A 15,462-nucleotide genomic window follows, 5' to 3' on the forward strand; every position below is an offset into this window, starting at 1 on the left:
TGCAACTAGGCGCCTAATTCTACACTTTAATACGTTAATTATTAAAAATTCACCGGTTTTCTGGTATCCGCCAACACAGGTAATACTTTGCCCCAAACGCCATTATTTCACCCCAAAAAGCCTATTTTTGAAAATTTTTGAAAGCGTACGCTGAAACACCTATAGTATACGCATATATGAAGAATCTCGCGATAACTGCAGTAAGTGCAATTAATTCTGATTGCACGACGCTTGCATTCTTCTTTATCCAAAGCTGCGCGCCTTGGCTGAGAATCATGAAAGTTTTTGAAAGTGAGGTGTAGATGGCAGCACTAACTCGCACTCCCGCTATTGTCAAGCGCTTGGCTGCTCGAGTACGGCTTGCTTGTGCTCCCTGGGTATGAAATCACTGTCATCGCGCTATTGGACGCATGGTGACGCACAGGTGAGAACTATAGTGTTGCAGAGGCATCGCACGCGATATTGTGCTCTGGTAGGCAGCCGCTGTTATTGAGCAAAGCAGACCTAGCGTTCTCCCGCGACTGCCGTACGAAGAGTAGGTGATGCCGCCTGTGAGCAGTCCGACCAACCAGAACCTCCACTCCTCAATAAAAAATGGCGGCTCATACCAGGGCGGGAAACACAAACACGGTGTACCTGGCTGCGACAGCAGCGATCGAAGGGTACTTAAGGGCGAGATTCCGTTCAGGAACGTGGCAGCCGCAGCGAATGGAAAGTTTGTGTTCGAAATATGCCCCGGAATGGAAGATGTGGAATCCCGAACGGCACTACGTAAACGCCGGGCCTCCACAGCACTAGCAGCATTACTGTGGAGACACTGGAATTGTTGGTTCGGGAGCCATCAGCGAGCCTCAAACTGCCATATGCCGCGAGTGGGGACGAAACACGTCAACAAGGACCCGACCCTATTTTGAAGGAAACTGCAAACTCACCGTAGTCTACGGAGGAAGGTCTGGAATCCACTCAGCCTCTGCGCACGTTCCTGCTGTGGCACTGCACACCCTGCAGACACATGGCAATGATCACACGCACACCCCGCCGCGGTGGCTCAGTGGTGAGGGCGTTCGGCTACTGATCCCGAGTTCCCGGGTTCGAACCCGACCGCGGCGGCTGCGTTTTTATGGAGGAAAAACGCTAAGGCGCCCGTGTGCTGTACAATGTCAGTGCACGTTAAAGATCCCCAGGTGGTCGAAATTATTCCGGAGCCCGCCACTACGGCACCTCTCTCTTCCTTTCTTCTTTCACTCCCTCCTTTATCCCTTCCCTTACGGCGCGGTTCAGGTGTTCATTGATATATGAGACAGATACTGCGCCATTTCCTTTCCCCAAAAACCACTTATCACACGCACACAAACTTGCGACCGACGGTGCGCTGGAACAATCGTGGCGCTGGTCAGGCCGGAAGTTGAAAAGACACTGTGCCATTGGCCTCTTCCCTCCACATCCTCTGCCCGGCGGACCCTCCCCCGCGCGGCCTAGAGGACCACAAGACCTGGGAGACCCTGCTGCGCTCGGAGGACCCGGCCGTGCAGACAATCGCCACCGGCCGGGCTGCCAGTGTTATGGACCTTAAGGACATAAACACTTGTGTGTAGTGGGGTCGTGCCCCGACTTCCTCTCCAACAATAAAGTTTTTCTCTCTCTCTCTGTTCCCAAGAACAGCGCGCTACCGTGAACGATGTGGAAGCTCAGAGCGCCTTTAGGAGCTGCCGACAGTCCTTGCAAGATGCACCGAAAGGATTCACGCTGTTGACACACCGGGAGGTTCTGCTGGCACCTGGAGCGTTCAGCTCTCTTGCCACTAAATAGCCCTGGGAGATTCCCGCCAAAAACACGCAGAAACAAAGAGACCAGCGAGTAACTGGCCACAGCGGTTCCAACACTTTCGGTGTCCACAGTAAAAAAGCAGAACAGCAACAGAGTCCGCCACCATGACTGGCTGAACCAGTGTGGGACGCACCGTAAGTTCCAGTGTACAGTCCGCCTTTTATAACTGCTTAATATTTAAAATTTGTTTTCTTTTGCGCACTACCTACAGATGCGGATTATACAGCATTTTCTTTTCTAGTTTCTTCGAGATTAGCATGAAATGTCCAACCTGATTCTAGGTACCGGCTACCGAAAGGAAGTACTCATAGAAAGCGTCAGATGGAAAGGCTCCTTCATTGGCTATAACGGCGTGGTTGTTCCTCTTCCACGTGGGTATACACGTCCGTATAGCATTAAGTGAGGGAATGGATGCTTCATAAAGCTTCATTTAAGCAGCAGAGGTAATCGACCCAATATTGGAGATATATTGGTAAAGGTCGGTCCTACAAAGGGCCAGCGTAAAACTATCCATTCCCAATATTGGGCCTATTATCTGTGCTGCTTGAGAAAGTGGTGGTTTCGGTAATGTCATGATTGAATAGCCACGCCACACACTGAATAAATAGACTCATCTACGGGTGCCTCCAAAACGTTTTATTTTTCTCTAAACAGCATTCAGGCCGTGTTTTCGTGCGAGATGGCCTGAAAAAAAGAAGGCACTTAGCTTTTCAGTCACCTGAAAACATAAGCACATAACGGCTAATTTAAGAAGTAAAAACGCTCGCAATAAAGGCGGCATGCGTGAAACATGTATCTTTTTTTTTAAAGAAGGCAGGAGCAAAACACTGCTACACAGGAATGTGCAGAACGTAGCAAGGCATCTCCGCGTTCAGGTGACTAAACTAGAGACCAGTATACAGACGCCATAAATGGCAAACTGCCTATACAGAGTTGAAACATACGTAAATGCTCATTTTCGATGTTGAAGACTAAGTCAGGAGACAAATATGAACTCAACAGAAGTTGTAAAAACATGCTCACCAAGAGTGCAACGCTACTGAGGCTATGGCTGCACATGTGCTTGTTGCTTTTTTTCGTAGCTCATCTGACTGCTTGCATGACTAAAATGCTGTAATGTGTTGCTAGGAGCCGAAATGCATACCGCTGAGATGATTGTTCCGAGCTATATTAAAGTTGACTCAAGTTTCCTATGCTTGACTAGGCTTAGGTGGTGCACTATAAGCACTCCTCTTTGGCGTCACACCTCCCAGTCCTACGCTCTAATAGAAAGGATTAAAACGGCAGTAAGCTGTACTCTAGGACACTCCCTTTAATGAAAGGGAGTGCTCTAGTGGACCGCTTACTCACTTTTTACTCCCATATAGACTTTACTGCCTTCGTGAACGTCACCCAGGTGTAAATAACTCGCACCTCAGGAAATGGCAGGCGAGAAAAAGCAGCTACAAGGCCTAACGCCTATTTTTTTTGTACCACAAGAAGTATCACCCTCAACCCACAGGCGCCCGCGCAACTATGCGTACATTGCTCAGGCAGATAAACGCTACCTATAAAAGCCACAAGACGCGATAAAAGCAAAGATTATACGCCGTGAAAACATATCTGCCAGCGATATGCCAGTCACAGCGGGTAAATGTAAACCTCCCCTGCGTAAACACTGTTTCGAGGACAGCAGATTCTATACCACTGTTTTAATTACCGCGGCAAAGAATGCTGAATCTCTCCTCTCGGACTCAGATATGCGTAAGAATCTTTCGTCTTTTGTAATACTTGGGCTCTCCGCAAAAATGACGCCGGCGAAATACAAACCCAACAGCGATTCCTAAACAACCGCTAAAAAATTTGCGTGTTCACAGAACACGCTACCTATCCGTGGACGTATGATTCATGCCACAACATAACCGTCCCTACTTTGAGCGTGTCCGTTGCGAAATGACGCAACATGGCGGATTCCAGTGCATTGGTGATGTACCTATACTACGAAAATAAAATCATTAGCCTTTATAACGGTGACTTCCTACTGATATGCACATCTGTAATCCTCATTTGCCGTGAATTTTGCTCTGTGTGTGCCAGTTTCTAATCGTTTTACCTCCCTGCAGCATCCTTGAGCGCCAAGACACCCACACTAGCGAATATTAAGCCGGTGAGTAACGATCAGTGAACAATGCGTGGCCAGTCCACTGTTTTTCAGCACATCAGGAGATATTCCAGCACCCGGCTTCTGCACCCAGAGCGTCCCAACACGACTACTCTTTGAAACTGCCGTAAGAAAGTTCGTAATGTCCATTCAATAATGCCATTTAACCCCATCAGACCATGCGCCTGAAGCATTTCAGAGAGCCGTTAGGCGCCCCTCGGCAGCATATCTGGACGCATTCAACTAGCAATGAAGCACTAGAAATCTACGATACGCTCTCGGGGTGAGCTCTACAAATTGTTCTTTCCTGTGAAGGCAGTTGGGAATAAAAAAAAACACGTGAACGCATGAGCGAACAAACCGCTAAAAGGCACTGCAAATAGAAATGCCGGCCAGGACTAAGCGCTTGTCACGAAAAGTATTCGCTAAGACAAGATTAAAAAAGATGTGGCGCTTCACTTGCGTTGTTCTGACTTCTTCGATAAGGCCTCGTCGGCTGTTATCACAACGGTATCACATTATGCGTGCGCACTTTGTACTACCTACGAGGCCCTGGCGCACGCTAAGTACGAAATTCTCGCTACAACGAACGCGGCGATTACGTTCTGAGAGCACAGCAAAGTATAGAACACGGCACTGGTGATGTGGTGTAAGGCGATTCGTGGACGCGCACTAGAAGGCATCGATTTGTTCGTGAACATGTGCGTCGCCGTTGGATGAGCTTGCAGGCGCGATGGGAAAAAAAAGAAAATTAACGCGTTTGCCACACCCAGTCACTGGTCGTTGCGTTGAACCGCCATTCAAGTCCTTGGTTCAGCGGCGCCGACCTAACACGTCGATCACTGTGCCCTTAATGGCGGAGCCTTCCTAACACCTCCGGACTTTTTGATCATTCTTTGAGTCGGGGGACACTAACACCAGCCACGGCTTAAAGAACTTCGTCAAGGCATACACTCGGAAGGCACATGAGCACTGTCCAAGACGTGTCGTTGCGTTGACTCAGTATTGCACAGCTTCGTCCGCCGCAAGTTATCCTTGGTCCTTCGGCATCAGTGAAACGAGGAAGCTCGTGTGTCACATTTGCAGCGATTTCGCACGACCGTATTTAGCTGTATAAATAACCGTGCTAGGAATCACCTTCCTGCGGTTCTAGACCTCTGGAAAGTTCTCGCCGGTGCCGCCACGTCCCTGGCGGCGCGCTTCGTGGAATGCGCGCTCTTGTGTTTGGAGATGTACTTTCTTATCTTCGCCTCCTGGATCTTCTTGACCCGCTCGTGGAACTCGAGCTCGGTGAGCGTGAGGCTCTGGCACAGGCTGCTGTGGTCCTTAGCCTTGAAGGCCACCACGTCCTTGCGCTTGTAGTAAGGAGACATCTTCTCCATCGACCCTTCGGCCATGACGCATCGGTCGTAGTACTCCCTCTGCGCGGCCCTCAGCTCTTCCACTTCCTCGGCCATCCGGTCTTCGCCGAACGCCTTGACCCTGTCGTCGAAGACCTTGGCGAAGTGCTCGTACAGCTGCCAGTCGACCGAGTTGAGATTCAGGATCCGCTGCTTGGTCTCGTTCGACAGCTTCTCCTTGTAGGCGCTGTACCTGCGCGAGACAGCAGACGAGCGTTCCGCAAGGTGCGGGTTACACAAATACCCCAGTCTTGTTCTGTACAGGATGAAAACAATCTGATCAAGATGCCGTTCATTTAATTCAGTCCGACGCTAACTGTACGTGCCCGATTCCACTGAGCTTATGGTCCTCCATCGTCATTATGTGACGTCATCTGCCATCGCCACCTTGACGGCTCCTTTCCATGTGCGAACACCCCACGATTCTGATAGACCACCTAACTACCGCTCTGTGCATTACGTGTTGTTCATCCTACTCTGTATCGTGTGTTAGTTCTGCACATGTCCCTACCTTATGTGCAATTACCTCACAGGGGTGGGCATCGGCCGCAGATGTAGGGTAATAACTTTCCTTGAGGGTAACGGAATTGGTTCCGAGAACGCAAGCGTAGCAGAGGGCGGCATAAGGTTAGGTGGGCTGATCAGATTAAGAAGTTGGCAGGCATAGGGTGGGCGCAGCTGGCAAAGGCAAGGGTTAATTGGAGAGACGTGGAGAGGCCTTTGTCCTGCAGTGGGTGCCATCAGGCTGATGATGACGAACTTTAGCGCATCCTTCCCTTTCTCTAGGCACTGTTAATTTCTTCGAGACTACACGCAACAAGCTAATGCAACGTTCGTTATAGGCGTACCTGGAGTTGATCTTCAGGGCCACCATGTCGGTGGTGTTCCAGCAAAGCAGGTGCTTGAGCAGAACGAGGGACTCGTCCAGCCTCTCGGCCAGCATGACGAGGTCGAAGGCAGAGTGGATCTCCCCGATGAACTTGTCCACAGCTTTCTGCGAGGTGAACGGCCCATTGAAGCCCAGGTCGAACGACATCTGGTTGAGGCCGATGCGCCTCTCAATCACGCGGTGCCGAGCCAGGTAGCCCGTCAGGTTTTGGTCACGGACGAATGTGGTCAGATTCCTCTTGAAGATGGTGTCCAGCTTGCAGTAGGAGTACAGAGACTCGAATAGGGCGTCTGGCCTCCTCAGGATAGTCACGTACACGGAGTCCGCCGGCATGAGCTCGTGCATCTCGCGGCCGTTGTAGCGAGTGTGGTGAGTGAGGATGTTGTAGCTCATGTTGTAGGCGGTGATGTTGGCGACGAGACGCCGGCTGAAGAGGTCCGGGTGGCCGAGGTAGTGGGTGAAGTGGGACTTGGGCAGCACGAAGTTGAGGCCGTGCTCGGTGCCGAAGCGAAGGAAGATGTTCATCACCGTCGAGCTGGCGCACTTGTGCGTCTTGAGGAAGACGATGTTGGTGCGCGGTTCGCACGAATCGTGAGACGAGGTGTTGTCGGTCAACGCCTGGGCGGAGGTGGCGTACTGCTGCTGGATGCGAGTCCTGCGAAGATGAACCAATGGTGGGGGGTTTATTCGTTGTGCAGTGACTCAGCCAAACACGCTGTAGTGAGATCTCAAGCACTTCGAATTGACAGTCGACAATCAGATCTGACGCAATTGAGTTTGAGTTTATTTTTTCCACAAACAAGGAGATACAAAGGTTGTGGGGGATACAAGGGGGAAAAGCTGCTCAGGGGCAGCTTGACTAGCCCCAAGTACCGTTACAGTGGCTGCAGCAGGGCGGAGCGAAGGCTTATGAATCGACTAGAGTTAAAACAAAGGGAAAACGAGAAACCAAAAAAGATACAATTCAAACCGTAAAAGAGAAAATAAGACAAAAAAATAAAAAACACCGTACACAGCTTATTACAGAACACAGACACGCGTACAAAAATATTTCAAGCAGGTTTCTTACAGAAGTTGGCACGTCGATGTTACACTAAGGTCATTAAGTTACTTCGGCAACCTGTAGCTTAACATTTGTTGACCATAATTAGCTCGCGGATGAGGAACACACCAAGTCTCCGGAGGTCGAATAGTCTAGCGGGCTACGCGTTTTGTGAGATTCTTTGCGTCTTTCCGATAGGATAAAACCTGCGGTGATTCAATAAGGCGGGAAGTGTCAGGGTTCTATGATCACGGAAAAGGGGAGCAAAATGAAAGTCGTGAGGCTTATTGCATATGACGCGGAGAAATTTGATCTGGATGACAAGCAGTCTGTGAATGTTTGTGCAAGTTGTCCCCCGTACAAGACAGCAGTAATTAAGATGACTGAGGAAAAGTGCGTTATACATTAAGGGTCTTACGGAAAAGGGAAGACATCTGGCAGAGCGGACTAGACCCAGCACCTGAGACAGTTTACCGGTGAGGAAATTCATATGAGAGTGCCAGGACATATTATGATCAAAGTGCGCGCCCAAACATTTGAATGTTCGTACAACTTCGATTTTAAAAGTTCGCACAGCTCCTGAAGTGCCACTCTTCCCTGTGTCACTGTTACAACTGTTAAGGCCGGGATACATGGAGCGTTTTCTGGGCGATTTTCGCCCGACGGCGCGCATTTGACGCCCGGCCTCGATAAAAACGCCCGCCGCCGCCCTTCTGGCCCCGCCAGATATTGACGCGCGGCGTCCGGCTTGACCGGAAGCGGCAGCCGAAGCAAGCCAATAGCAGCGCAGAAAGCCCGCTCTTCCGGTTTGGCCGCCTCCGCTGCCGCCGCTGCCAACATGGCCGCCATGGCCGACGGGCACTGCTGTGTTTATTGCACGGAAATGTTATTATCGTGAAAATAAACGCTTCACGAGACATGAAATGTCACTTTTTTTGGAGAACACCGCCGAATGTTGGATCGAAATGACCACTTTTCCTCCCTGAAGCGAAGGTGCCGAAGAAAACCGCAGCCGATGGTAGCCACGGCTGAGCGGGCATCGAAAGGTACGCGACCGCACGCATTCGAGCGCGCAAAACCTTGTAGATATCTATGCACGCGTGCTGCAATCAGTACAGTGGTGTCTAAATGAACAATTTCGTTAATCTGAATAAGGAGTCAGCGTCGCTGCTCTCAAAGAGCTGCTCGCTCAATGGTATTTGCCACTTGTTGATCACATTGCTTTCACGCTGAGATACGCGGCGGCGGGCTGCCGCTTTTTCGCTCCATGTATCTCCGGCCGGGCGTCGCGCCGCCACGACGTTTTCTGCCGCGCGAACATCGTCGGAAAAAACGTCGCATGTATCCCGGGCTTTATCGACAGTTTCCCACCGCACTGACCGCTGATGCCTTTAACTGACGCCATAGTGGCTGTACGTTTACGGGATGCGTTTCGATCAGAAATTCCTCCTGTGACGTCACTTCTTAATTTTAGTCTGAGCAAAAAGGGGTCGGGATATCAGCCAGAGTCTTCGGTCCGACTGAAAGCACTGGGTTTGGCTGGTGACACAATGGGTCAGGCGTCAGATCGACTCTTACAGAAGCAAGTTCTCATATCTCTCATCTAGATAGATGCAATGGAACAAATAGCGCGCCACACTGAAGTTGCCACACTTTGTGTGAGGTCGTCCGTCGGAGGCGTGGCGCTACCTGACACGGCATTTCTCGGTGATAGCTCTAGAGAGACGAGTTTATGGCGTCTGTCGTCGGCGCAGTGTATGAACTAGCGCGTTCGCCTGCTAGCCAATGAGAACGCTAACCTGGGCCCCTTGGTACAATTCCTCGTTGACTTCTAATGGTGCGTTCCAATCGCAAATTCGGAGCACTTCCGGATCAACTTTTTCTGCTCTTTTCGGAGCAAGTGTATTCCAATGGCAGATTTGGATCGCTTGTTCCAAACGCAGATTGGGAGCATTCGCCGAGCAAAGATGGCTCCGCGAAGCAGTGCGGCCTGATCCGCCAATGTCGGCGGATTCGACCGCAAGCCTGCGTCACTTCCGGCGCATGCTCCGTAGCAGACGACGCTCGCAGGAGGGCGCAATGAACGCTGGGTATTTTTTGCTGTCAGCCGCGCGTGAGCACCCCCGGGTTGCTCCGGCCGGAGCAACAGTGTTCCAAACGCAGGTTTGGAGCTGGTGCTCTCCGGCGGATACAAGTACTATGTCGCGAAGCGGGAGGACCGCTCTGTGCCTGTGACTAGAATTCCCATGAGCTCGCGATTATACTAAATGGTCCCGATGTGTCTTCAGATATAAAGCAGTATACCCTCCAATACAATACAATAAACGCGGCGCCGCGGAGTTCGGTAAAAATTTCGAGAACACTATGGAAGCTTAAAATACCATGACTGGCACAGCGGGTCAGACAGCACAGTCATTGCACCGATGTGCGAAATTTTCAAACCTAGGAGTTTTTATTAATTGTAATGGGACCGACAGGCGCAGCGCAGCGATGAAGCGGACGAGTTCAAGCGGGACAACGAAGAAGCAGACGAAGTGCAGCTGGGTTTTTCGAACGACGCCTGTGAGTGTGCCCGTCGTGTCGCCGGTCAACCAAGATCAACCGACCTGTGCTTCAAATAAACGCCTTGACACTTGGTGGAGGTGCCTCGGTTCCCGTCCCGGTCCTCATCCTGGAACTTCGAAGTGGAACGCTCCTCGTCTCCGCCACCATGCCGGAAGGTCCGAGCGAACCATCGCAGCCCATCCCTGCCACCGTACTCTGTCACGGGGTGCAGCGCCAGCGTGACCCGTCTCCATTTAGCGGCACCGATGACCAAGACGTCGACGATTGGCTGGCCTCCTATGAGCGCATCAGCACTTACAATCGGTGGGACGATTCCGTGAAACTTAGCAACGTCCTATTCTATCTAACGGACGTTGCCAATCTATGGTTTCGCAACCATGAGGCCGACCTTCCCACCTGGTCGTCCTTTAAAACGAGCTTCGCCGACGTTTTCGGCCGCCCCGCCGTCCGGAAGCTTCGCGCCGAGCAACGTCTTCGTGCTCGATCTCAGCTCCCTTCCGAGACGTTCACCAGCTACATCGAGGACATCGTTTACCTGTGCAAGCGTGTCAACCCCTCCATGTCCGAAGCGGATAAAGTCAACCACATACTTAAAGGCATAGCCGATGACGCTTTCCAGATGCTGCTGGCGAAGAACCCCACCTCCGTCGCTACCGTCATCCAGCTGTGCCAAAGCTTCGACGAACTCCGCAAGCAACGCGCATCTACGCGGCAGTCCGGCGCGCCTGCGGGGGGTCTTGCTGGCTTGGCCCTTGGTGGCTCGTCTGCTGAGCAGTCCCTGTTCATGCAGCAGGTTAAAGACTTCATCCGCGAAGAGATCGCTCGCCAGCTTTCTCTGCTGCATCACATTCCCGACCCCGTCTGCCCTCCGCACGACCTGGCGCCATCTCTCACTCCCACTATCCGTCGTGTTATTCAGGAGCAGGTCGCTGCAGTTCTGCCATCCAGTCCCCCACCGCCTCCTGTGGCAGCGCCGCTCACCTATGCTGAAGCAGTCACCGGTACACGGCGCTCGCCCACCTCTGCCGCCTACCCTAGCAGCCCGGCCTTTTATGCTCCACCGCCGTCTATACCCCCACCGCAGGCCCCGGTTCGTCAACCCCGCCGAAACCCTACGAACCCCTGGCGTACCGAGGACAATCGACCGATATGCTATTCCTGCGGTCTTCCGGGCCATGTCGCACGCTTTTGCCGTCAGCGATCTCCTCGTTCTGGCGATTTCATGCGCAATTTCCGCTACGATTCCGGGCCGCCCGTGCCTAATGTCTCTTCTGCCTCCTCTACACATCGCTCCCAGTACCCTACTCGCCGCTCGCCTTCCCCTCGTCGACGTTCCCTTTCTCCGATGCTCCGCCGCCCGGACCCTCTCCCAGAGGAAAACTGACTGCCGCAGTTCAGGAGGCAAGAACTGCGTGTTTTGCCAACTTTTTAAGTCCTCCGTGTTCTCCTGCTAACGTGATTGAGGTGTCTGTTGAAGGCGTCCCCGTTCTCGCGCTCGTCGACACGGGTGCTGCAGTGTCCGTAATTAGTGATGCTCTTCGCCGCAAACTTCGTAAGGTGACAACGCCGCTGTCTGACTTTTCACTACGTACGGCCACCTCTCAGCGCATCCACCCCATCGCAGCCTGCACGGTCCGCGTTTCTATAAACGACGTCGCCTATACCATCGAGTTTGTTGTGCTGACCGCCTGCTCTCACGATGTCATCCTCGGCTGCGATTTCCTCTCGACCCACCGTGCAGTGATTGATTGTGCCCGTGCGGAACTTCAGCTTTCTCCCCTGTGTGATGTTTCGTTGCGTGACCTACCTGTGCGCTCCGCTAAGCTTCTTGTAGCTGCCGACACCGACATACCTCCCTCCTCTTCAGCCCTCGTTCCGCTCCGCCCCGACTCTTTCCTCAGCGGCCCTGTTCTTTTCACACCTACCGCAGCAGCCACTCGCCATCAGCGCCTCCTCATTCCATTCGCCGTTGTCTCGATTTCCGATGGCCACTGCGCCATCTATGTCACCAACCCATTTTCTTGCCCGTCGTTTGTTCTTCGCGGCGAATGCCTCGGCTCTATTGAAGAACTGGACCCTGCTCTTGCTTCCGAGTTCTCCGATACCCGTGCCTGCTCCCCAGTTACTGCCTTAGCCTGTTGTGCGACAGCGCCCGATCCGATTTCCATCGACGTCTTTCGTCGTAACATCGCTCCCGACCTTCCGTCCGCTTACCGTGACCAAATCTTGGAACTTCTCTGCCGCTTCCGCAACTCTTTCGACCTTTCCCAGCCCTCCTTGGGGCGCGCATTGGCCGTCTCTCACACAATTGACACTGGTACCCACGCTCCCTTGCGTCAGCGACCGTACCGAGTCTCGCCGAGCGAGCGCCGCGTCATCCGTGACAATGTTGACGACATGCTTCGGCGCGGCATAATACAGCCTTCTCACAGCCCTTGGGCCTCTCCTGTTGTCTTGGTGACGAAAAAAGATGGCTCCATCAGGTTCTGTGTGGACTACCGCCGTCTCAACAAGATCACACGCAAGGATGTTTATCCTCTACCCCGAATCGACGACGCACTGGATTGCTTGCAGGGAGCGGAGTATTTTTCATCCCTCGACTTACGCTCCGGCTACTGGCAGGTCCCGATGGCAGCGAACGACAGGCCGAAAACCGCTTTCGTCACCCCAGACGGCTTGTATGAGTTCAATGTGATGCCATTCGGCCTCTGCAATGCTCCAGCCACATTCGAAAGGATGATGGACACTATTCTCAGTGGCCTCAAATGGGAAACTTGTCTGTGTTACCTAGATGACATTGTCGTTTTTTCCAAAGATTTTCCTTCCCATCTGCACCGCCTTCAGCGCGTACTCACTAGCCTTACTGACGCCGGCCTCCAACTAAACTTGAAAAAATGTTACTTCGGTGCAACGCAGCTCACAATATTAGGCCATGTCATCTCCAAAGACGGCGTTCTACCTGACCCAGCCAAACTTCGCGCCGTCGCTGACTTCCCCAAACCAACCACCTTAAAAGAACTTCGCAGTTTTATAGGCTTATGCTCATATTTTCGCCGCTTCATCCGAAATTTCGCCAGTATCATCGCCCCTTTAACGCAGCTTCTTGCCGGCAGCCCGAACCTTTCGTCTTGGTCCCCCGCCTGCGATACCGCGTTCAGCACTTTACGCCGCCTGCTGGTCTCTCCCCCCATCCTTCGCCATTTTGATCCCGCCTATCCGACAGAAGTTCACACTGACGCGAGCGGTGTGGGCTTGGGCGCAGTTCTTGCCCAGCGAAAGCCTGGGTATCCGGAATACGTCGTCGCTTACGCCAGCCGCGCCCTCACCAAGGCGGAATCAAACTATTCTGTCACAGAAAAAGAATGTCTCGCCATCATTTGGGCAATTGGCAAGTTCCGCCCTTACCTTTACGGCCGGCCCTTCAATGTCGTCACAGACCACCACGCCCTATGCTGGCTATCCTCCCTCAAAGATCCTTCTGGCCGACTCGCCCGCTGGGCTTTACGTCTACAGGAGTTTGATATACACGTCATTTATCGCTCCGGCCGCAAGCACTCGGACGCCGACGCCCTTTCTCGTTCACCACTCCCATGCGAGTCAACCTCTGCCCTCATCTGTGCCTACGAATTCTCTTCGTTCAACATCCCTGATATGCTCTCCGAACAACTGAAGGATCCTTGGATCACCTCGCTGCTAAACTTCCTGAACACTCCCTCGCCGCATCATTCGACCCGGACCCTTCGCCGCCAAGCCCACCACTTCGCCGTTCGTGATGGCCTCTTATACCGCCGTAATTACCTCCCCGACGGCCGGAAGTGGCTGTTGGTCATCCCTCGACACCTCCGTGCTACAATCTGTGCCTCTTTTCACGCCGCTCCACAATGCGGCCACGCCGGTGTACTGAAAACATATGCTCGCCTTCGTCAGCGATTCTACTGGCGAGGTATGTACCGCTACATACGTCAATACATTCGGTCATGCACCGCCTGCCAACGCCGCAAGAAACCTCCCCACCCCGCCGCCGCTCCTTTGCAGCCGTTACCTTGCCCTGGCCGTCCCTTTGACCGCGTCGGCATTGATCTTTATGGCCCGCTTCCAACTACTTCGACTTCGGCTAATAATCGGTGGATCATCGTTGCCGTTGACCATCTCACCCGTTACGTCGAAACGTCGGCTCTCAAATCTGCTGCCGCAAACGATGTCGCTCACTTCATTCTACACAGTCTTGTTCTTCGTCACGGCGCCCCGAAAGAACTTCTAAGTGACCGCGGCCGTGTTTTTCTCTCGGACGCCGTCGAGGCCCTGCTCAAGCAATGCCAAATCGTTCATCGCTACACCAGCGCCTATCACCCTCAGACCAACGGCATGACTGAGCGGTTCAACCGCACTCTGAGTGACATGCTCGCCATGTACGTTGACACCGCCCACTCCAACTGGGATCAAGTGCTCCCGTTCGTCACGTACGCGTATAACACAGCTACTCAGACAACAACGGGGTTTTCTCCTTTCTTCCTCTTATATGGCCGGGAGCCTACATCCACCATGGACACCATCCTTCCTTATCAGCCTGACCCTTCCGAGACCACCTTACTCTCCGAAGCTCACCTGTACGCCGAAGAATGCCGGCAACTTGCCCGCTCTTTCACCACACAGCAACAATGGGATCAGAAGCACCGTCGGGATTCCCCGGACCCTCCAGCGTCATACCCATCTGGCGCCCTCGTTTGGCTCTGGGTGCCTTCCTCCACTCCCGGCCTCGCCACGAAACTACTGTCTCGCTTTCACGGACCTTACCGGGTTGTCCACCAAACTTCTCCGGTGACTTATATCGTTGAGCCGCTCGTTCCTTCTTCGGACCACCGTCGCCGGGGCCGCGAAACTGTGCACGTTGAGCGCCTCAAGCCTTACTATGACCCGCCCATCCTCACCTCTCCGTAAGTCGCCAGGATGGCTCCTTTTTCGGAGGGAGAGTAATTGTAATGGGACCGACAGGCGCAGCGCAGCGATGAAGCGGACGAGTTCAAGCGGGACAACGAAGAAGCAGACGAAGTGCAGCTGGGTTTTTCGAACGACGCCTGTGAGTGTGCCCGTCGTGTCGCCGGTCAACCAAGATCAACCGACCTGTGCTTCAAATAAACGCCTTGACAATTATTTGTTTTTCCACCACCAGTAAGCTTGTGCAAATATTCAAAATATTCGAATAGCGAATTGAATATCTTTCCCTTAGATTCGCAAAACAAATCGAATGGTGCATGTTCAAAGTTATTTGAAACGAACCGAATGCGTTCTCAAGTTTTCGAATAACTCGCGCGCAGTTCGAATAGGCGACGCTGGAGTTTTTCTTTTCATTTTTTGTAAGGTCTGTTTAAGAAACAGAAGAGCGAATTAGAGCACTAGCGGATAGCTCACTCTCTTTTTACTCTCATATGGGCGTATCCCGTTAGATGAGACGTGCACTAACAACATCTTGGGCACCACTCCTGAGAAGAACACACGACACCAAGGATTTGGTGTCACTCTGTACGAGCACCTGCGCCGGGCCCGTACACCGGACGCCAACTGTCGGGACCGCATCGTCAGTCCGTTGTATCGCTTCAAA

General features: G+C 52.7%; 1 protein-coding gene across 2 annotated transcripts in view; it reads right to left on the bottom strand.

Moving 5' to 3' along the window:
* Positions 1-3,893: 3,893 nt before the first annotated feature.
* Positions 3,894-15,462, bottom strand: part of LOC144107614 (galactose-3-O-sulfotransferase 2-like) — a 96,512-nt gene continuing 84,943 nt past the window's right edge. For both annotated transcript variants that reach the window (XM_077640716.1, XM_077640717.1), the window contains exons 3-4: positions 6,216-6,911; positions 3,894-5,560 (exon numbers count right to left, since the gene is read on the bottom strand). In XM_077640716.1, the coding sequence (XP_077496842.1) occupies positions 5,101-5,560; positions 6,216-6,911 (1,156 nt within the window). In that variant the 3' untranslated portion in view covers positions 3,894-5,100. The remainder of the gene's footprint in view (positions 5,561-6,215; positions 6,912-15,462) is intronic.

This window comes from Amblyomma americanum, chromosome 10 (assembly GCF_052857255.1).
Source record: "Amblyomma americanum isolate KBUSLIRL-KWMA chromosome 10, ASM5285725v1, whole genome shotgun sequence".
Taxonomy (NCBI): Eukaryota; Metazoa; Arthropoda; class Arachnida; order Ixodida; family Ixodidae; genus Amblyomma; species Amblyomma americanum.